This window comes from Triticum urartu, chromosome 7A (genome assembly GCF_056163025.1).
Source record: "Triticum urartu cultivar PI428250 chromosome 7A, HENAU_Tu73, whole genome shotgun sequence".
In the NCBI taxonomy this organism is placed as follows: domain Eukaryota; kingdom Viridiplantae; phylum Streptophyta; class Magnoliopsida; order Poales; family Poaceae; genus Triticum; species Triticum urartu.
In genome coordinates, this window is record NC_141879.1 from 11,137,469 (window position 1) to 11,160,856 (window position 23,388).

General features: G+C 45.4%; 1 protein-coding gene and 1 non-coding gene across 3 annotated transcripts; both read right to left on the reverse strand.

Moving 5' to 3' along the window:
- Nucleotides 1-3,467: 3,467 nt before the first annotated feature.
- Nucleotides 3,468-5,874, reverse strand: LOC147956908 (uncharacterized). Of its 2 annotated transcripts, XM_087536988.1 has the most exons (4): nucleotides 5,575-5,874; nucleotides 5,333-5,493; nucleotides 4,014-4,111; nucleotides 3,468-3,922 (listed from the first exon to the last, which is right to left on the reverse strand). In XM_087536988.1, the coding sequence occupies exons 1-3, from the start codon at nucleotides 5,758-5,760 to the stop codon at nucleotides 4,048-4,050; spliced, it is 411 nt and encodes a 136-aa protein (XP_087393114.1). In that variant the 5' UTR covers nucleotides 5,761-5,874; the 3' UTR covers nucleotides 3,468-3,922; nucleotides 4,014-4,047. The 2 variants fall into 2 exon arrangements, with proteins under 2 accessions (XP_087393114.1, XP_087393113.1); XM_087536987.1 differs by lacking the exon at nucleotides 5,333-5,493 and having other exon boundaries at nucleotides 5,575-5,864.
- Nucleotides 5,875-18,154: 12,280 nt separating this feature from the next.
- Nucleotides 18,155-18,458, reverse strand: LOC147956909 (signal recognition particle RNA). Its single transcript, XR_015612440.1, has one exon.
- Between the last annotated feature and the right edge of the window lie 4,930 nt (nucleotides 18,459-23,388).

Below are 23,388 nucleotides of genomic sequence, written 5' to 3' on the forward strand. Positions count from 1 at the left end.
ACAAAGTCGTAAGTAGAGAAGTTTTCCAAAAAGATACCTCGTTTTTCCATTAAGTGTGCGTTGTCTGATGAAGAATAACGGGGGAGCCAACTCAATAACCTAGCGGAGGAACCGTCCGGACTTGAAACAGCGGATGCAACCCTTGCATTTCGTTCTTTTGTTCTTTACTCTATTTTCGCTTTGGCACTCACTTCCTTTGGAATAAGGGCATTTTTCTTCTCTACTCGTTCCGTTGACCATCAAACAGTTTCTTAATTATGTTATGTCAAATGATGGGAAAAAGGAAGGAGTAATCAAAAAAGACTAGAACTACCCGATCCGTTGAAATACGATACGAAGGAAACGGACTTCAATCCCTCATTCTTATTGTTTGTTCTTCTGATCCCCTTGTTTTTCACTCGCTTAATTCGGAAGAGGAAAACGACAGCAGCTAAAGTGAGAAATAAACAACTGCTCGGAAAGCTTCGGTTTGAGCGTTGGTTTTGATGACAGTGAAGAAAGCTCGCCCAAAAGACGTACGTGGAACCAATGATACCAAAAAAAGAATCAAATATGAGGAGAACTGGGTGCATTGGTAAACGGCTCCGCCATAGCTTGTACGACTTCTGAATCCTATTAATGGCGCTCTCCGAATAAATAAGTAGATACAGGCGGACTACATACACGTGCTCTCCGAGTAGGGAAAGTGAGAAATCTACGGTCTTCCATCCGCGGATGTGACAAATCCAATCCAATTTGGTCTTGTCCCGTGGCTCGGACCCGGTCGCGTAAATGCAGCTACCACTACGACGGGATACTCTAGTTATTTACTCTGTTTCAATCCCTATTTGGCCATTCAACAGTAGCGTACGGCCTTTGGAAAGCATCTCTTCCTAGAGGGGACTCCCGCTTGTGATCTTCTTCCTTGGGTCGGAGAAAATAGAACTTACCAATTGGAAATGGAAATGCCGAATGAATTGAACCAAACTACGGAAACTGTGGTTGAGCTTGCCTGTCATCAACGAAGGATGGTTGTGAAGTTGGTGGAAGAAAGCAAACCAATGAATGCAGCTAGTCACCCCGAAAGGCGAGCCCATGTCTTTTGAGAAACTGACACAACCTGTTGTGTTGACTTATCTTATACTAAGGGTCCGTCCCAGCCAACAAGGGATTTCTCAAAATTCTAGGATGAAACAGCATCATATCTCAGCTTGATTATGAGAGAGATTGAAGTGAAAGAACCCGGTTTCAGAGCTAGGGGGACGAGCCCCCCCCCCCCCCCCCAATGATCGAGCGGACATGGAGCGGTAATATAGAATTAGCTTAACGATCTCATCTTCTCACGTACTTGGCCCCCCCTATTTTCTGAACGTTAATTTTGGAAAAAGAAAAAAAATGGAGCCCACTAGTGGCCAGATTGGCTCTAATCTCCAGGCCGGTGCGCTGTGTTCTCCCGTAATTAGCTCGTACGGGGGATTAGTGCGCATAAAATTAGGCCGGTTACTGTTGTTTCTGCAAACCGGCGCCTGCAGGCGCGTCAGCTGGGCCGGCCCATCTAAGTTTTTTCTTCTGTGTTTAAAAAAGAAGAACCCCAAAGCAAACTGCGGTGGTCTTGATTCGAACCCGCGACCTCCCCGAGCAAATTACATGAGCAACCACCACGCCACCCGAGTGGGTTCTATTAGAAATGAACTTTCTACCTTTCTTGTTCTTTCTTTTCCCTTTTCTCTTTTTCTTTTTTTTCCTTTTTTCTTTTTTCATTTTTCGTTTTTTGTTTTTTTCTGTTTTAAATGCGTGATTGTAAATCGGTGAACTTTTTCTTCCAAATACAGACGTTTTAAAAAATGCATGGCCTTTTTTCAATTTTCGTGAACTTTTCTAAAAAATCATGAACTTGTTTTTCATATTCAATGAACTTTTTAAAAAATGATGAACTTTCTTCGAAAATTCATGATCATTTTTCAATTTCGATGAACTTTTTTTAAAATTGGTGAAATTTTCTAGAAAATTGATGATTTCGTTTTTGAAAATCCGTGAACTTTTTCAATTTCGATGAACTTTTTTCAAATTTGATAAACTTTTTTTAAACCGATGAACTTTTTGTTTGAAAATTGATGAACTTTTTTCAAGTTTGTGAATAAATTGATGAACTACTTTTGAAAATCCATGAACTTTTTTCAAATTTGATGAACTTTTTTTAAATCAATGAACTTTTTGTTAGAAAAATGATGAAAGTTTTTCAAGTTTTTGAACTTTTCTTGAAAATTGATGACCTTTGTTTGAAATCTATGAACCTTTTCAAATTCATGATTTTTTTTCATCGAATAATTCAGAAAATATTAATTGGTACAGTTTTGTGCAATAAAATAGCGAGGCAGCTTTGTTATTATATTATTTTGCGCTGTTACCTAACACTAGTGGCAAGTAGTTCGAGTGTCTAGCAGAACTCGTACGCTACGGAAACTACATGAGTTTGAAACCTTTCGAGATCATTTATTTTTGCGATTTTTTGAACGCACGCTATGATATTTCCATGTTGCCGTTCTGTGCCCTTGCTATCAATCGCCTCTGCTCTCCTTGACCCGATCTGATTCGTAGGGCGGCGGCCCGATCTGATTCGTATAGGGCGGTGGCGCGACTCATCATCCTGCTCGACTTGTCAATTCTTACGGCCCCAATCGACGAACTAGCCAAAGTTCAACACTATCTACTAAACTTTCCAACTCTAAATTCTCATTGTATCAGTGTCGAATTTATACATCAGTTTTTTGTTGTTCTGGTTGTGTGACTTGTGACGCTGTGATTTTATGAAGAGTTGATATCTATTGGTAGTCATAGAAATTATCATGATTGTGATGCAAATTATCTTGTAATGTTCCTGTTTTTGATGCAAATTTTACCCGCAAAAAGAAAAAACTAATTCGAGATTGCAGTTCAGCAATTGAAGAGAAACTTAATCTTAAAGGTAAATTTAAACTAATATTATCGCTGAAGCGAACCTTTTTCTATATGTTTTTTTTGCATTGGACACTTTTTTAGCTGTAGTTGACTTGGCCCCCCTATACTCAAATCCTGGCTGCGCCCCTGGGTGCTGCAGCCGTGTCCAATGCTGATAAGTTCGCCGGCGTTTTGCTTTCAGATGACCGGCGACACAGCTGATGCAACGTGAACTTGCTTTCAGATGACCGGCGACACAGCTGATGCAACGTGAACGTTGCATCTGGTGCAAGCAGAAGTTCGTGGTCCATGCCGGCCAACTGCGGCTCGTCGCGTGGGAAAGGTCGCTGCGTTGCACACGATGGCTGGCTGGAGTGACGAGAACTACCCACCTCCAAACCCAAATTTGTACTACTAATATTTGTGTGCTGTAAACTACCCACTTCCAAACCCGAATCAATTTGTACTCGTGTGTACTGTTCTGCCTTGTAAAACTTTGTAGCAACTTTTCTACGTTTCTCCCTTCTTAATATATATTCAAGCATTGTCAATTCCTCAAACAAATATCCATATATAGTCATAGCTCGCTACACTCATACACAGCTGATACGCATATCAATACATGAGTTCCCTAACATAACCTACTACTCATTCAGAGCTCACAACTAGCTGATAAAAGACGAACACCCATACAAACAGCTCGGAGTTCTATAACATAGTGAAGTGCTGACACATGGCTGATAGGCATATTGATACATGAGTTCCCTAATATAACCTGCTACTCGTTAAGAGCTCACAGCAAGCTGATGACAAGACGTCTCAGCTTGTTCCACTAGTTCATCAACTCGGCTTGTTCTGCTAGTTCATATCCATCACCTCATCTTCTTCCGCTTGTTTATAAGGAATGACAAGCGTTATGACTTTCACCACAGCAGCACAATAGGCCATACGCTTGAGAGAAGCCCAAAGATCCTTCTTGATTATATCAGACCTCTCCTTCTCCTTCCTTCAGAAAAACATGTATAGTTATATGATTATTTAAATGATAGAAACAAACTAGTATTGATAAGCATTAGAAAAGGGAAATAAAATCATACTGAATACGGTCCACAAACTCATTGATCTGTTCCCTTAAGAAGCTTGCCTCACGTTCGAGCTCCTCTTTGCTAGCTGATTCCAAGTTAATTCTTGTGCGCTACAATAAAAATAGGAAAAAAAAATAATGTAAGGGATCTGGTAAATTAAGAAATCCCACCTCCTTTCTATGGCATGCTTGTACTTGTGTCCACTTTACAAAAGTTGCTCAAAAATGATTCTATAGTTAGGATCAATGTCCAAATAACAAAGATTACCCCACCATTTAGTGTTTACAAGATAAAGGAGAATGCACACTATTTAAGAACACGCAATATAATTATATATATACTTGCACAACGAAAAATAAACATCTAAAAAGATCATTCGTCTAAGATCTAAAATTCGAAATCCCAACAATCAACCAAGGAAGCGGCAGAAAGGGGAAGATTTGAGTAATCTATGCTTGTTCAACCTAGATGCTTTGTGCTACAATTTGTAATGGGCAGGAGGTAAACATATTTCTACTAAAAAAGCCGTGTAGCATATTCAATGTCTATATAAGCTGCCGTTTCAACCAGCCTGGCCTTTAAATGTGGTTTGATACAACAGGTCTAGAATATTTCACGAAGGTCTTTATCTAGAGCAATGCCTAGAATCTTAGGGTTGGTTTCAATAAAAGGTGAGCATTTTCTAGAATTTAACATAAGAAGACTGGTGGCAATGTTTACATACCAGGAGTGCCCCAAAGATTACAAAACTATAGCAGTTTTATGTTTGTAAAGATTATAAATCACTAGGGTACTAGTATCCAAGGTTTTGGCTACTGAGGAGCACTTTTTTCTCGTGGGTCACCGAGAAACTCGGTTACCACGGTTACCATGAAATTCTGAGAAAATTTTGGACGAATTTCTTTGCTTTTTTTAATCTGAACAAAATCCGTCAAAAATTCATTCAAAATTCACTCAAATTCAAAATTTCAGAATTTTTTGCTTGGGAAGTTGATTTCTCGTGGGGTACTGGGAAACGTGGTATCCACCCGGTAACCAGTTTTCTCGGGCCGTACCCAAAACGCTGCTAGTATCCAGATTTATCCTATTCACTTTTGATATGTGTGTGAGATTTACACACAAAATTTAGCTCTTGCATTACCCATGGTCAAACCGCGCGCCCCTGCAGATCATGGAAGATATGAAAAAACATGGCTGCACGTGCATCTATTTACGCCCAGCCATCTACTGCCCACATAAACTCCACACTGAGCAATAATGATACTCACTATGATCAAAATTAATTGACGCAGCCTTTATACAATACTGCATCGCTTGCAAAAACGACTTACATAATGAGACGGAAGGAGTACAATACAATGTTGTATAGAGGCTGCGTCAATTGATTCGAATCGGAGGGAGTAGTTTCAATATCAATACACCCAGGAGACAAGCAAACATATCCCTGGAACCTAGTGGCCGACATGATTTGTTTGTGCAGGGATTGTGTGATCTGCAGAGATGAGGATTGAGGGGTCAAAACAAACAAAATTGAACTAGCAACATGTATCAGAGAGGAGGGGTTGTGAGGTACCAGATTCCTGGTGGAGATGAAGCAGGGACGGCCGCCGGCCGGCGGGGGGCGGCGGGGGGCGGCGGCGGCGGCGGAGTGGAGGTTGGGGCGGCCGCCGGGCAGAGGGGAGAAGCTGACGGCCGGCGTCTGCAGGCGGAGCGCAGCGGCGGAAGTCCGCACCCTCGCCATCAGGGTGCGCAGCGCCATGGATGGCGGATCAGGCTCGGATGTGTAGGGCGGTTGCTGGCAGCGCGGCGATGTCTCTGGAAGCAGCGGACGGGTGTCCACCTCATCCCGTCCCCTCGTATATGTCTACGACAAGTATGTCTCCGGAACCGGAAGCCGCTGGGCTCTTTTTCTTTTTCTTTTTTTAATAGGGAAAGTAAAGCCGCTGGGCTATTTTTTTTGGAAATTATGCCGCTTTATTTAAACGAAACTAGGGATCCCGTCTGCAATTACATCCAAAAAATAAAGTCTGGTGGTGAATCCACGCAAATCTCTGAATGATTATCTCCTGCACCTACTCTAGCAAGCTTGTGAGTGGCTACATTCCCAGAGCGTCGAACCCACGACACATTCGAATCCTCCAGCGTATTCATCCTCTTTATATCCTGCACCAAGGTCCTACGGCGGACAAATTCCTTTTCGGGCCGTTGAGCATCTGTACCACAGCTTGATAGTCCAGTTCGACATGAGCTCGCTGAACATGAAAATCTATGGCCACCTGTATAGCAGTTGATTTATCAGCCATTTGCAAAAATATTTCGGTAGGTGTCAGCTTATTCAAGTCAAGTCTACGATATAAAGAGAGAGACATAACACTAACACCGGCTCCAAGATCACATAAAGCAGTTTTAATATAATTTCTTTTAATGGAGCAAGGTATAGTAGGTACTCTGGGGTCTCCAAGTTTCTTTGGTATTCCACCCTTAAAAGTATAATTATCAAGCATGGTGGAAATTTCAGCTTCCGGTATCTTTCTTTTATTAGTCATGATATCCTTCATATATTTAGCATAAGGATTTGTTTTGAGCACATCAGTTAATCTCATACGCAAAAAGATAGGCCTAATCATTTCAGCAAAGCGATCAAAATCCTCGTCATCCTTTTTCTTGGATGGTTTCGGAGGAAAAGGCATGGGTTTCTGAACCCAAGGTTCCCTTTCTTTACCATGTTTCCTAGCAACAAAGTCTCTTTTATCATAACGTTGATTCTTTGATTGTGGGTTATCAAGATCAACAGCAAGTTCAATTACTACATCATTATCATTACTAGGTGGAGCATCATCATGAACATCATCATTAATATTTTTACTAGGTTTATGTTCATTACCAGATTGTGTTTCAGCATCAGACATAGAAATATCATTTGGATTATCAGGTGGTTCAGCAATAGGTTCACTAGAAGTTTGCACAGTTCTATCATTTTTCTTCTTCTTCTTTTTAGAAGAACTAGGAACATCAATATTATTTCTTTGAGAATCTTGCTCGATTCTCTTAGGGTGGCCTTCAGGATACAAAGGTTCCTAAGTCATTCTACCAGTTCTAGTAGCCACTCTAACAGCATAATCATTTTTCTTATTATTCATTTCATTAAGCACTTCTTTTTGAGCCTTAAGTACTTGTTCTACTTGAGTGGTAACCATAGAAGCATGTTTTCTAACAAGTTTAAGTTCACCTTTAATATTAGCCATATAATCACCCAAGCGTCTAATCATATAAGCATTTTCTTTTAATTGTCTACCAAAATAAGCATTGAAGTCGTCTTGCTTATACATAAAGTTATCAAACTCATCCAAGCACTGACTAGCAATTTTAGTAGGAGGGACTTCAACTTTATCATATCTATAGAGAGAATTTACCTTTACTACCTGTGTCAGGATATCGGGATCAGGAGGTTCTTCAGTAAATAAAGAATTAAGATCATATGTTTCTTCGACAGGCGGTATATTAAGACCATGTATTTTTTCAATAGGAGGTAAATTCTTAACGTCTTCAGCTTTAATACCTTTTTCTTTCATAGATTTCTTTGCCTCTTGCATATCTTCGGGACTGAGAAATAGAACACCTCTCTTCTTCGGAGTTGGTTTAGGAATAGGTTCAGTAATTGGAGCAGGAGTTGGCTCAGGAGGTGCCCAATTATTTTCATTTGTCAACATATTATTCAATAGAATTTCATCTTCATCCGGTGTTCTTTCCCTGAAAAGAGAACCAGCAAAATTATCCAGGTAATCTCTGGAAGCATCGGTTAGTCCATTATAAAAGATATCAAGTATTTCAGGTTTCTTAAGAGGATGATCAGGCAAAGCATTAAGTAACTTGAGAAGCCTCCCCCAAGCTTGTGGGAGACTCTCTTCTTTAATTTGCACGAAGTTGTATATTTCCCTCAAAGCAGCTTGTTTCTTATGAGCAGGGAAATATTTAGCAGAGAAGTAATCAATCATATCCTGGGGACTACGCACACAACTAGGATCAAGAGAATTAAACCATATCTTAGCATCACCCTTTAATGAGAACGGAAATATTTTGAGTATATAAAAGTAACGCGATCTCTCATCATTAGTGAACAGGGCAGCTATATCATTTAACTTAGTAAGATGTGCCATAACAATTTCAGATTCATAGCCATAAAACGGATCAGATTCAACCAAAGTAATTATATCAGGATCAACAGAGAATTCATAATCCTTATCAGGAACACATATAGGTGAAGTAGAAAAAGCAGGGTCAGGTCTCATTTTATCTCTAAGTGATTTTTGTTCCATTTAATTAATAACCTCTTAAGCTCATATCTATCTTTGCAAGCAAAAATAGCGGCAGAAGATTCCATATCAAAAAGATAACCCTCAGGAATAACATGCATATTTTCATCATCACTATCATCATTGTATTCAGATTCAATAATTTCTTTTTCTCTAGCCCTAGCAATTTGTTCATCAAGAAATTCACTAAGGGGCACAGTAGTATCAGGCATAGAAGCAGTTTCATCATAAGTATCATGCATAGTAGAAGTGGCATCATCAATAACATGCGACATATCAGAACGAATAGCAGAAGCAGATGTAGGTGTCGCTAACTTACTCATAACAGAAGGTGAATCAAGTGCAGAGCTAGATGGCAGTTCCTTACCTCCCCTCGTAGTTGAGGGATAGATCTTGGTTTTTAGATCTCTCAAGTTCTTCATAGTGTCCAGCAGATATAAATCCCAAGTGACTCAAAGAATAGAGCTATGCTCCCCGGCAATGGCGCTAGAAATTAGTCTTGATAACCCACAAGTATAGGGGATCGCAACAGCTTTCGAGGGTAGAGTATTCAACCCAAATTTATTGATTCGACACAAGCGGAGCCAAAGAATATTCTCAAGTATTAGCAGCTGAGTTGTCAATTCAACCACACCTGGAAACTTAGTATCTACAGCAAAGTGTTTAGTAGCACAGTAATATGATAGTGGTAGCAGCAACAAAAGTAAAGACAACAAAAGTAATGTTTTTGGTATTTTGTAGTGATTATAACAGTAGCAGCGGGAAAGTAAATAAGCGAGAACCAGTATATGGAAAACTCGTAGGCACCGGATCAGTGATGGATAATTATGTCGGATGCGGTTCATCATGTAACAGTCATAACATAGGGTGACACAGAACTAGCTCCAATTCATCAATGTAATGTAGGCATGTATTCCGTATATAGTCATACGTGCTTATGGAAAAGAACTTGCATGATATCTTTTATCCTACCCTCCCGTGGCAGCGGGGTCCTATTGGAAACTAAGGGATATTAAGGCCTCCTTTTAATAGAGAACCGGAACAAAGCATTAGCACATAGTGAATACATGAACTCCTCAAACTAAGGTCATCACCGGGAGTGGTCCCGATTATTGTCACTTCGGGGTTGCCGGATCATAACACATAGTAGGTGACTATAGACCTGCAAGATAGGATCAAGAACTCACATATATTCATGAAAACATAATAGGTTCAGATCTGAAATCATGGCACTCGGGCCCTAGTGACAAGCATTAAGCATAGCAAAGTCATAGCAACATCAATCTCAGAACATAATGGATACTAGGGATCAAACCCTAACAAAACTAACTCGATTACATGATAAATCTCATCCAACCCATCACCGTCCAGCAAGCCTACGATGGAATTACTCACGCACGGCGGTGAGCATCATGAAATTGGTGATGGAGGATGGTTGCTGATGACGACGGCGACGAATCCCCCTCTCCAGAGCCCCGAACGGACTCCAAATCAGCCCTCCCGAGAGGTTTTAGGGCTTGGCGGCGGCTCTGTATCGTAAAACGGGATGATTTCTTCTCTCTTATTTTTTTCTCATCGAAACTCAATATATGAAGGTGGAGTTGGAGTCGGAGACGCAACAGGGGGCCCATGAGGTAGGGGGCGCGCCCTAGGGGGGGCGCCCCCACCCTCGTGAGAAGGGTGTGGGCCCCCTGGTCTTCATCTTTAGCGAGGATTTTTTATTGTTTTTTCTAAGATGTTCCGTGGAGTTTCAGGTCATTCCGAGAATATTTGTTTTCTGCACATAAAACAACATCATGGCAATTCTGCTGAAAACAGCGTCAGTCTGGGTTAGTTCCATTTAAATCATACAAGTTAGAGTCCAAAACAAGGGCAAAAGTGTTTGGAAAAGTAGATACGACGGAGACATATCAGTAGCCACTGTCAATGACTTAACCGACATGCTCGACTCCGACTCCGAAGACATCAACGGTATGGACGATGATGCAGGAGACGAGCAGGAACCACTGCCGACAGGGCACTGGACGCCCACTTCATCACATGACGTATACATGGTGGACACACCAAAAGACGACGACGACGAGGAACGGAAGAACGCAACGATGGGTTGTCCCCTCGAGAAGCAGTCAAAGCGGCTGTGTAAGCGCCGCTCCAAATCACGCCTCGGCAGAAACGACGATCATATAGACCCAGCGTTAGAGCAGGGTGAACCATCGCCGGACCACGGCAACACGGAGAATCAAACTGAACAACCCGACTCTGTCAAAGATAATTGTCCGGACGACATCACACCAGACAGACACCCGGAGCAACATAATACCCGTCAAAGGCTTGTTGCCACCGCGAGGAGTCTAAAAAAGCAGAAGCAAAGACTCAAGGCTGCGCAAGACACACTCCGAATCAGATGGAGTAAAGTACTCAACACAGCAGCAAAGTACGGCGGTAATCGCCCCACCAAGAGCTACCCAAAGAGGAAGTTGCTACCTGAATTCGATGAGGAGGCCTTAGATCCCCTGCAACCAAAAATTAAAACGGCCATCTGGCCGGATAGACGACCTCACGGCCAACATAATGTGGCAACCGATGCCGCACACAAGCCAGTACGCGATCCACGCGAGGGCTCGCATCAAAAGGACGGCGCAACCAGATCCATCTACGGACCACGCAAGCACGCTCCAGCATGAAATACAACACAACAAACATCCAAACAATGCGGTACGCCCAAATACAGGGGTGCCGCACACCCCCTATGTTTCACCGATGAGGTGCTGGACCATGAATTTTCAGAGGGATTCAAACCCGTAAACATAGAGGCATACGACGGAACAACAGACCCTGGGGTCTGGATTGAGGACTATATCCTCCATATCCATATGGCTCAAGGACACGATCTCCACGCCATCAAGTATTTACCCCTCAAACTCAAAGGGCCAGCTTGGCACTGGCTTAAAAGTCTCCCTGAAAGCTCCATTGGAAGCTGGGAAGAGCTTGAAGATGCTTTTCGGGCAAATTTTCAAGGGACTTATGTCCGACCCCCGGACGCGGACGATTTGAGTCATATAACTCAACAGCCCAGAGAGTCAGCCCGAATGCTTTGGAACAGGTTTCTTACTAAAAAGAACCAAATAGTCGACTGTCCGGACGCCGAAGCCTTGGCAGCTTTTAAGCACAACGTCCGCGACGAATGGCTTGCCAGACACCTCGTCCAAGAAAAGCCGAGAACAATGGCAGCATTAACAAGCCTCATGACCCGCTTTTGCGTGGGTGAGGACAGCTGGCTGGCCAGATGCAGCACCAGCGACCCAAGTACATCCGAAGTTAGAGATGGAAATGGGAAATCACGACGCAGCAAAAATAATAAGCGCCGGAATAAAGAAGACAGCCCGAAGAGCACGGTGGTAAAAGCCGGATTCAGAAGGTCTCGACCAGGTCAGCAAAAGTCGCCCTCTAAAGGCGCCAGAGATGAACTTTTCATCCTAAACAAAATTCTGGACCAAATATGTCAGATCCATAGCACCCCGATAAACATGCAAATCATACCCACAGAGAATGTTGGGTCTTCAAGCAGTCCGGCAAGCTCAACGCCATACACAAGGGGGAGGATACACCAAGCGAAGACGAGGATGAGCCTCTCAAGAAAGACACTGGGGAACAAAAGAAATTCCCACCAGAAGTCAAAACAGTGAACGTGTTACACGTGATCAAGGGGAGAAACAAAGCGGCACTCCCATAGTAATATGCCCAAGGGCCTATCACCGCGGAGTCCTGCCACTGGTCGTCTCAACCGATCACTTTCGACCATCGGGATTACTCAGCAAGTATCCGGCGTGCAGGATGGGCTGCCTTGGTATTAGACCCAATAACTGACGGATACCATTTCACACGAGTCCTGATGGACGGTGGCAGCAGTCTAAACCTGATATATCAGGACACAATCCGCAAAATGGGGATAGACCCAACGAAAATTTGCCACAGCAATACTACCTTTAAAGGAGTAACGCCAGGCCCAGGGGCTCACTGCATGGGCTCCCTGCTACTAGAGGTTATATTCGGCTTCCCCGATAACTTCCGTAGCGAAAATTTAACATTCCACATTGCTCTGTTCCAAAGTGGCTATCAAGCACTACTTGGACGTGAAGCTTTCGCTCGCTTTAATGCAATACCGCATTACACTTCCCTGGAGCTTAAGATGCCCAGTCCACGTGGCATCATTACAGTGAATGGAAATATTGAGCGATCCTTGCGCGCCGAAGAGAGTGCGACTGCCTTGGCAGCCGCACACTAAAAACTGCCTCACCAACTAAAGCATTTGATAGGTCGTCAAGACCACGGACACGGTTAGACGAATCTGGCGTAGCTATATGTAATTCATATATGTTTGACGGCCACACCCCTATTACAAATACAAGGGGCTCAACGCGCGCAGACAAGTGGCAATTTTTACTCATCTTGAATTGTACATGGTTTCTTTAAACCTACCTTTTTGCACGACAACTTTTCACCTAAGTTTCTCTCTTTTACAGATGACCATCATGCTACACCCATCCAGGATACGGCACAACGGAGACACAGGCGCAGATGTGCAGCAGGGACCCGTTCCAGGGATTCTTTTTAGATTAGGACCCTGCGTAAACCTTTTTTACTGTCTCTTGTTGATACACATCCCTCGGATTCTCAGTACAATTGAGAAGGATGCTGACGTCTTGGCATGTGGCCACGTCAGAATAATGCACGTACCTGGACACCAAGGGCTTCTTACAAAGGACACTATTTAGGCCCGGTTTATACCATAAAGACCGAATACCTTAGGGAGTGTTCGGTGTCGCGAGTTTGGCCTTATATGCATCAGCTCCGAGTCATGTATTTGGTCAAATGTTGGGTTTGCCTGGCTCCTGTGTTTTGTTGTCTTACGTTCCGCTCTATCGGCTAGGGAGGCACCAGGAGAACTACTGCAATTATGCCCCGGGTCATCCGGACGAGCACCTCAGTAGAGAAAGCCGAAAACTGACTGTCATGATATAGCGTGAGACTGGTCAACCACTCGATGACCTATCGGAATGTTAGAATTCCTCCGTCTTAACGAAGGGTCGTTTCCCGGTCAGGCATATACGCACCCCAAATTTGGGAGAGTGCGGAGCCACCAGGGGCTATATAGTAGCCCCACCGTCAAAATCCTATGGCTAAGTGAAAGTGTTAAAGCATTATAGTCCGGTTGCCTCGTTCGCTGCGCTATCACCTCCTTAATAGGACCAAGACGTTGGGTTAAGTGTGAACACGCGTCTTCTGCGAGCACCTCCGCATTATATGTGTGGGGGTTGAAGCCGACGACTGCAATCTTTCAGGTTATATACATATATACATAAACGGCCGCACATGAGGCATCATATTACTTTCAGGCAAAAGTATAAATACAGCCTTAATAAATTTCATAAAAAACATTGTGTTTACAATGGGAATACATGTCACTCAAACATAATATTCTTCGAGCACTGGGCCTCTATCAAACGAGCACCCTCAAGAACTTCTTCAAAATAGTGCTCGGCAGCCACTCGGCCTATGGCTGAACCCTGCGCCGCAACAGTGGTAGCATCCATCTCCGCCCAGTATGCTTTGACACGGGCAAGGGCCATCCGCGAGCCTTCTATGCACGCCGACCTCTTCATCGCATTGATGCGCGGCACCGCACCAAGGAACTGATGCACTAAGCTGAAATAGCCGTTCGGCTTCGGCTTTTCCGGCCACAGATGATCTACAACAGACCTCGTGGCGAGTCCGGACAATCTATTGAGTTCGGCCCATTCGGCTAGCTGATCAGTCAAGGGAAGCGGACGCTCTGGAATGTTAAATTGCGACCAGAACAGCCTGTCCACTTCACGATCTGTTTGATCTCGGAAGTATTCGGCCGCATCGACAGCGCTCGCCGCCAAGTCCATATATGCGTCTGCCGAACTCCACAGCCGATCCAGAGGGGCATACCACGGATCTCCGAACTTCCTCCGCAGCATAAAGGGCTTCCCAGCCGCAATATCCCCGTCTTCACGCAGCTCCTCCTTCTTCGCCCTCATAGCAGAGCGGGTGTCTTTGGTCGCCATCGTGGCCTTTTTAAGGTCCGTCCCCTTCACTCGGTTTTCTTCTTCAAGGAACTGGCAACGGTCGGCAATGTCTTTTAACTTTACAGCCATCTTGGCCATCTTCTCTTTGCTCTCACAATGCGCGGCCTTCTCGGCTCTCAACTCTTCGGCCGCCTTGAAAGCAGCCGCATTACTACTCCTTGCTTGTTCTTTGGCTCGGGCAAGTTCCGCCCGAAGGGTCTCCACTGTGGCAGCTCCATCTGCAGTCACAACATATTAAAGATACTGGCATCATGCTGCTCTTACTAAACATTACTTACCCTGTGCCTCGTCAAGCCGCTTGTTAACAAGCTCGATGTCGGCATCTGCCGCATCCAGTTGCCGCTTTAGTTCGGCAAACTCATTAGTCCGGCTAGCCACCGGAGCTTCCACCACCTGCACATAAAGGCGGTTTGGTTATTACCTGGGACTACGATCCTCTGTCCGCCGCCGTTCTCGACGGCAACCAGAGTCTCAAGGGCTACTATGTACACAAGGCACACCTAAAAATGTGCGATACTATCAAAAAGTATATCATTTCACGTACCTCAAAGCTCGTCAGTAGACTCATAAAGGCTTCATGCAGTCCGCTTTCGGTGGACGAAATTCTTTCCATCATCGTACCCATCAACGTACGGTGTTGTTCTGAGATGGCCGCTCGCTCCAACAGCTCCCTCAGTACGTCCGACCGCATACCAGACGGTGCCGGACTCTTTTGTTTGCTCTCTTCGAGAGCCGGACGCTAGGGACTTCGGGTGACTATAGGATTATCTTCTGGCCTCACCGGATCCAGAGAGGCCCTCCATGATGACACTTCAAGGTCGCCCGCTTCTTGAGCGGGGGAGTCCGGGGGAGGCATTTCGCTCTCCCTCATCTCCGGAAGAAGATCCCCCGAAGACGAGCTCTGCTGAGAAGGTCTAAGATCCGAACTGCAAGATAAATGCTTCGATTATTTTCCTCAGAGATAAGGTAGTATATCTTCACTATTAAAGTACTTTTTGATGACTTACAGCTCGTTAGAGGGTAGATCCCCGCGCGGACTTTGTGCGGCAAGAGCACCCTCCAAGGCAGGACCCTCTAGTGGAGATTTCTTCTCCTGTTTGGAAACCTTGGTTTTCGGATCTTCAGAGGTAGTCCTCTTCCTTCCCCGGGGTGAGAGAATGTCAGATTCCCCCCCCTTAGTTATTCACCCTCACGGAGACACCCCTTCCCTCGGTCGGAATAGGTAGTGGTGGAGGCCCGCTTTTGCCCTCTTTATTCCCCCCTTTATCTTCCTTTGAGGGCTCCCGGCAAGGTGCTAGCTCGAGCATCTTTTCCATTACCGGATTTTCCAAACCCTCAAGAAGGGGGGCCGAACACCGAATCATCTTCGCCTTTGTCAGCCAGTCCTGGTCAAAGAGCAATTTCTCATAATGACGTCATGATAAATGAAAGACGGTGTGTTCGGCTAGAGGATTACTTACTTGGTCGGCGGTACGGTTGCTGCTTAGGCCCACGTCCTCGGTAGTATCCGGACACTCTATTTGGGGTCCGAAGAATGATTTATACATCTCCTCGTGCGTCAGGCCGAGCAAATTCTGAATAGTGCGCGGTCCTTCTGGGTTGAACTCCCACATGCGGAGGGGTTGACGTTTGCATGGCTGGATTCGTCGAACCAGCACGACTTGCATTACCATAATCAAACTAAAATCTCCCTCGAAGAGATCTCGGATGCGGCTCTGCAATATGGGCACATCCTTGGCTGGACCCCAGCTCAGCCCCCTGCTGATCCATGACATCAGTTGTGGTGGAGGGCCCGAGCGAAAGGCGGGGGAAGCCACCCACTTGGCACTCTGGGAGCGGTGATGTAGAACCACTCCCGTTGCCTTAATCCGGACACCTCTGGAAAGGAACCTTTTGGCCACGGATCTACTGCTATCTTTCTTATTAATGCGCCTCCGCACACTGCATACTGCCCTTCGACCATCTTCCGCTTCACGTCAAAGGTCTTGAGCCACAGGCCGAAGTGAGGGGTAATGCGGAGGAAGGCCTCACACACGACAATAAATGCCAAGATGTGGAGAAAGGAATCCGGGGCTAGATCGTGGAAATCAAGCCCATAATAGAACATCAAACCCCTTACGAAGGGATCCAGAGGGAGGCCTAGTCCTCGGAGGAAATGGGAGATGAACACGACGTCTTCGTTGGGTTCAGCAGTAGGGACGACCTGCCCTCGGGCAGGCAGCCAATGCGAAACCTCGGCGGTCAGGTATCTGGCCTCCCTCAACTTCTTGATATCCTCTTCCGTAACGGAGGGCATCCACCGGCCTTGAAGGCTAGATCCGGACATGATTGAAGGTCCGAAGCACCTGACCTGGGCTTTGGGTGTTAGAACTCGGGGCGGGGGAAGGATTCGATTGAGCATGGGAGGGAAAAAGTAAAAGCATTGTCCCTTTATAAAGAGGGTGAATATCAAGCGTCCTCTCCGTAGCCGTTTGGGACTCGCCTATAATCTAGGAGTCCTAGACACGGTTGGGTTACCCACGACCGTATTGATGAGAATCCCGTAATTAGGGGAACACGATCTCTGCTTTGACAAGACGTGTCAAGAAACCGCCTCCCGTTATGTGTGGAGCTGGTTAAAGAAAAACAGTTCGAATAATCATCGAGCCATGGCATGATGTCATGTTGCCAAAATGTGTTAGCAGATTAAGATTTGTGGAAATATTATTCTCTCTACGGTGGTATGTGGAACTTATTTTGCAGGGTCGGACACTATCCTTGTATTCAAGTTCTTCTGTGATGTGATCAGAGGAGGAACCCGCCTTGCAATGCCGAAGACAACACTGTGTGCCGGACTCATCGTCATTGAAGCCTGGTTCAGGGGCTACAAAGGGAGTCCTGGATTTTGGGGTCTCCGGACAGCCGGACTATATCCTTTGGCTGGACTGTTAGACTATGAAGATACAAGATTGAAGACTTCGTCTCGTGTCTGGATGGGACTCTACTTAGCGTGGAAGGCAAGCTAGGCAATATGGATATGTGTATCTCCTCCTTTGTAACCGACCTTGTGTAGCCCTAGCCCTTTCCGGTGTCTATATAAACCGGAGGGTTTTAGTCCGTAGGAAAACATACAATCATACCATAGGCTAGCTTCTAGGGTTTAGCCTCTTCGATCTCGTGGTAGATCAACTCTTGTAATACTCATATCATCAAGAATAAATCAAGCAGGACGTAGGGTTTTACCTTCATCAAGAGGGCCCGAACCTAGGTAAACATCGTGTCCCCTGCCTCATGTTACCATCCGCCTTAGACGCATAGTTCGGGACCACCTACCCGAGATCCACCGGTTTTGACACCGACAATGGCACTTTGTAGTCAATAGTCAAAAGGAAAGAAAAAAATGATGGTTCGCTGGAGTAGACTGCGAGGCCTGGCCTACTCGACCTCGGCACCATCCCCTTGATAATCCTAAAAGAACTATAATGGCAACTTCTAGTCAATAGTCAAAAGAAAAGGAAAAAATTATGGTTCGCTGGAGTAGGCTGCAAGGACCAAACGGCCTACTCGAGCTGGGCACCATCTCCTTGATAGTCCAAAAAACCATAATGACAATTTGTAGTGACTAGTCAAAAGAAAAAGGGGAAAATGATGGTTCACGGGAGTAGTCTACTCGACCACGGTATCATCTCCTTGATAGTCCAAAAAGAACCATAATGGAAATTTGTAGTCAATAGTCAAAAGAAAAGAAAAAAATGATGGTTCGTTGGAGTAGGCTGCGAGGCCCAAGCGGCCTAAGAATGCAGCGGCTCGTTATCCTTCCACCGTTGGAAGTGGGCAGTTGTCGTTGCTCTATGAAGCCAGCCTCACGCTATGCCTGCCACATTATGGACTGTGAGGACCAGCTTTCGCATAGGCCCTAGCCGGTCCACTACGCAACTTGGAACGGGCGGGCCAGCAGTAGCATATCCAGACCAGGCCCGTAGCTCTACAACAGCGTCCACATCACTTTAATGCCCCCACTCGGGTTACAAGCTCTCGCAACTGAGCTCGGCGAATGAAGTAAGTGGAGACTACTATTTAAGCTGGTCAAATGCGTCCTCGGTTGGCGAGGTGGGACTAAACAAGGTGGGGTGATGTGCTTCCTGGTGGAAGGTGGCGTGTTGTGCTTTCTGCTGGAGCTGGGACTGAGATTAGAGTGGGCTTTGGCAGCTTAATTAGGCCTTTCTCATTTTGGGTTCATGAACGTGGCCATGCGGACAAGGCTTTGGTAGCTCAAAAAAATGTGTTGGTATTGAAATTAATGTGGGTTTTTGAATTACTTGTAATTAGCACAATTCACTAGTGCTAAAAAAATAGTACAATGTACTTGCTTCACAGAATTAGCTAAAAAAACATGCTTCACAAAAATGGAAACAATATAGAACTGCAGCATGATTAGTTCTGTATGAGTCTCATTACATAAACCAAGGCGGATTAGTGACTCGACTTGAGTCCCAGGGTTTCCGCGGCATCATTTTCGTAGTTACACTTGAGGAGGTCTGCCACCAGCAACCGACCCATTTTGCATCACTGACCTCATCGCCAAGTTGACAATGAAGCCATCGAGGAGTCTTATGAACCATGTTGTTGCACAAACTGGCCAACCGATCGAGTAGAAGGAGGGAGCAAGATTGGATCGAGGGGAAGGGGAGGAACGAGTCTTACAGAGAGGTTTTGCGCTGCTTAACAGATTGCAGCTTTTTAGGTGTTTCTGTTATTTATGCAGAGCTCAAAACGAGTTGCCGAATATAAAGGAAATCACACCCACGCACTCCTAGCCTACTGATCGTGCCATCCCACGATGCTAAGCTTGCGCGAGCCACTACGCCGCCGTCAAATCCGCTGAAGTTCCACGCCATCCCATGGAAGCGGCCTTGTTGGTGTTTCTACAGCTATCTGAAGAAACTGAACTAACTGAAGGAAAGAAAATTGAACCGAACGTGGACATGCGCACGCTATCGGTCACTTATTCAGCTATGGTAACTTAGAATAACACTGATCCTAGCAACAAGGATTATACTTCAAATCACCCCCTAATCCTGTTGCTCTCACTTAACCTGAATGATCCCAAGTCTGCACCGGAGCTCTGTGAATTTTGCACACCCAAGTGACTTTGTCAGTATATCAGCCAACTGATCTTCAGTCCGGACATGCTCAACCTCCACTTTTCTTTCTTCAACACACTCCCTGATGTAGTGATACCTCAGATCAATGTGTTTACTCCTCTCGTGGTGCACTGGATTTTTGCTCAGCTCAATCGCTGACTTGTTATCGATCTTGAGCTGCACTTTCCGCTTCTCTGTTCCAAGCATCTCTGAAACTAGTCCTCTGAGCCAAACAGCCTGTGTTGCTGCAGTGGCTGCAGCAATATACTCGGCCTCGCAGGAAGATAAAGCCACGATCTTCTGTTTCTGTGAGCTCCAAGTGATGACACTAGGCCCCATGAAAAACACCAGACCTGTCGTGCTCTTCCTGTCTGTCAGATCGCCGGCATGGTCGCTGTCACTAAACCCTGTCAGAACAGTCCCTTCTCCTGCTTTGTAAGTGCATCCGTAGTTCAGTGTGCCTCGAACATACCTCAGAATCTGTCTGACGATCGCCCAGTGCTGCTTTCCGGGAGCTTCCATGAACCTGCTGGCCACACCTACATCGTATGCAATATCCGGGCGAGTGTTCACCAGATATCTCAGACTTTCAATGATACTGCGATACCTAGTTGCATCCACTGCCTCTCCAATGTTCTTGACAACTTTTAGGCGATGCTCCATGGGTGTCAAGCTCGGATTGCAGTCACTCATTCCAGCATCTTCCAAGATCTTGGCTGCATATCCGGACTGACAGACAGTGATCATGCCATGCTCTTGCTTCACTTCAATGCCAAGATAGTAACTGAGCAACCCAAGATCTGTCATTTAGAAGAGTTCCTGCATCTGAGTCTTAAACCCCCTCAATGGCGTCAGTAGAAGTGCCCGTGATGATCAGATCGTCGACGTACACCCCTACCAGTAGAAATTCTGAGTCGTCTCCGCGCCTATACAGAGCATGATCCAACTGGCACCTTGCGAACCCAAGTGACTGCAGTGTGAGGTCCAACTTGGCGTTCCATGCCCGTGGCGCCTGCTTGAGCCCGTATAGCGCCTTCCGCAACTTGAGCACTTTGTGAACTTCGTTGTTGTGGAAAAAACCTGCTAGTTGGTGCACATACACTTCCTCCTCTAGTTCACCGTTGAGGAAAGCCGAGCGCACATCCATGTGGTGCACTCTCCAGCTTCGATGCGCGGCCATGGCGAGCAGGACGCGCACTGTCTCCAGCCGGGCGACAGGCGCGAAGACCTCATCGAAGTCGGCCCCTTGTTTTTGTGCATAGCCCTTTGCCACCAGCCGCGCTTTGTGCTTGATGATGTTGCCGGCCAGGTCTCACTTCAGTTTGTACACCCACTTCAGGCCGATCGCACGGTGGCCCGACTCTTGGGGAACGTAGTAATTTCAAAAAAATTCCTACGCACATGCAAGATCATGGTGATGCATAGCAACGAGAGGGGAGAGTGTGATCTACGTACCCTTGTAGATCGACAACAGAAGCGTTAACTTGGTTGATGTAGTCGTACGTCTTCACGGCCCGACCGATAAAGCACCGAAACTACGGCACCTCCGAGTTCTAGCACACGTTCAGCTCGATGACGATCCCCGGACTCCGATCTAGCAAAGTGTCGGGGAAGAGTTCCGTCAGCATGACGGCGTGGTGACGATCTTGATGTACTAATGTCGCAGGGCTTCACCTAAGCACCGCTACAATATTATCGAGGACTACGGTGGAAGGGGCACCGCACACGGCTAAGAATATGATCACGTGGATCAACTTGTGTCTCTAGGGGGTGCCCCTGCCTCCGTATATAAAGGCTCAAAGGGGGGGCCGGCCGGCCAAGAGGAGGCGCGCCAGGAGGAGTCCTACTCCCTCCGGGAGTAGGACTTCCCCCCTTTCCTAGTTGGAATAGGATTCGCGGAGGAGAGAGAGGAGGAAGGGGGGCTGGCCCCCTCTCCTTGTCCTATTCGGACCAAGGGAGGGGAGGGGCGCGCGACCCATCTCTGGCTACCTCTCCTCTCTTCCACTAAGGCCCACTAAGGCCCATATATCTCCCGGGGGGTTCCGGTAACCTTCCGGTACTCCGGTAAAATCCCGATTTCACCCTGAACACTTCCGATATCCAAACATAGGCTTCCAATATATCAATCTTTATGTCTTGACCATTTCGAGACTCCTTGTCATGTCCGTGATCACATCCGGGACTCCCAACAACCTTCGGTACATCAAAACGCATAAACTCATAATATAACTGTCATCGAAACCTTAAGCGTGCGGACCCTACGGGTTCGAGAACAATGTAGACATGACCGAGACACGTCCTCGGTCAATAACCAATAGCGGGACCTGGATGCCCATATTAGTTCCTACATATTCTACGAAGATCTTTTATCAGTCAGACCGCATAACAACATACGTTGTTCCCCTTGTCATCGGTATGTTACTTGCCCGAGATTCGATCATCGGTATCCAATACCTAGTTCAATCTCGTTACCGGCAAGTCTCTTTACTCGTTCCGTAATACATCATCCCGCAACTAACTCTTTAGTTGCAATGCTTGCAAGGCTTAAGTGATGTGCATTACTGAGAGGGCCCAGAGATACCTCTCCGACGATCGGAGTGACAAATCCTAATCTCGAAATACGTCAACCCAACATGTACCTTTGGAGACACCTGTAGAGCAACTTTATAATCACCCAGTTACATTGTGACGTTTGGTAGCACACAAAGTGTTCCTCTGGCACACGGGAGTTACATAATCTCATAGTCATAGGAACATGTATAAGTCATGAAGAAAGCAATAGCAACATACTAAACGATCGGGTGCTAAGCTAATGGAATGGGTCATGTCAATCAGATCATTCAACTAATGATGTGATCCCGTTAATCAAATGACAACTCCTTGTCCATGGTTAGGAAACATAACCATCTTTGATTAACGAGCTAGTCAAGTAGAGGCATACTAGTGACACTCTGTTTGTCTATGTATTCACACATGTATTGTGTTTCCGGTTAATACAATTCTAGCATGAATAATAAACTTTTATCATGATATAAAGAAATAAATAATAACATTATTATTGCCTCTAGGGCATATTTCCTTCAGTCTCCCACTTGCACTAGAGTCAATAATCTAGATCACATCGCCATGTGATTTAACATCAATAGTTCACATCTTTATGTGATTGGTTCACATCTCCATGTGACTAACACCCAAAGGGTTTACTAGATTCAATAATCTAGTTCACATCGCTATGTGATTAAGACCCAAAAAGTGATCATGTTTTGCTTGTGAGAGAAGTTTAGTCAACGGGTCTGCCACATTCAGATCCGCATGTATTCTGCAAATTTCTATGTCAACAATGCTCTGCACGGAGCTACTCTAGCTAATTGCTCCCACTTTCAATATGTATCCAGATTGAGACTTAGAGTCATCTGGATCAGTGTCAAAACTTGCATCGACGTAACCCTTTACGACGAACCTTTTGTCACCTCCGCAATCGATAAACATATCCTTATTCCAGTAAGGATAATTTTGACCGATGTCCATTGATCTACTCCTAGATCACTATTGTACTCCCTCTCTTAACACAGTGTATGGTATACAATAGATCTGGTACATAGCATGGCATACTTTATAGAACCTATGACTGAGGCATAGGGAATGACTTTCATTCTCTTTCTATCTTCTGCCGTGGTCGGGCTTTGAGTCTTACTCAACTTCACACCTTGTAACACAGGGAAGAAACTTTTCCCTTGACTGTTCCATTTTGAACTACTTCAAAATCTTGTCAAGGTATGTACTCATTGAAAAAACTTATCAAGCATCTTGATCTATCTCTATAGATCTTGATACTCAA

Excerpts from the sequence above, each read along its gene's own strand:
- LOC147956908 (XM_087536987.1), bottom strand. The coding sequence starts at position 5,760 with ATGGCGCTGCGCACCCTGATGGCGAGGGTGCGGACTTCCGCCGCTGCG. Across the intron at positions 4,112-5,574 it reads TCATCTCCACCAGGAATCTG|CGCACAAGAATTAACTTGGA; the intron begins GTACCTCACAAC and ends TTTTTATTGTAG. Across the intron at positions 3,923-4,013 it reads GAGTTTGTGGACCGTATTCA|GAAGGAGAAGGAGAGGTCTG; the intron begins GTATGATTTTAT and ends GTTTTTCTGAAG.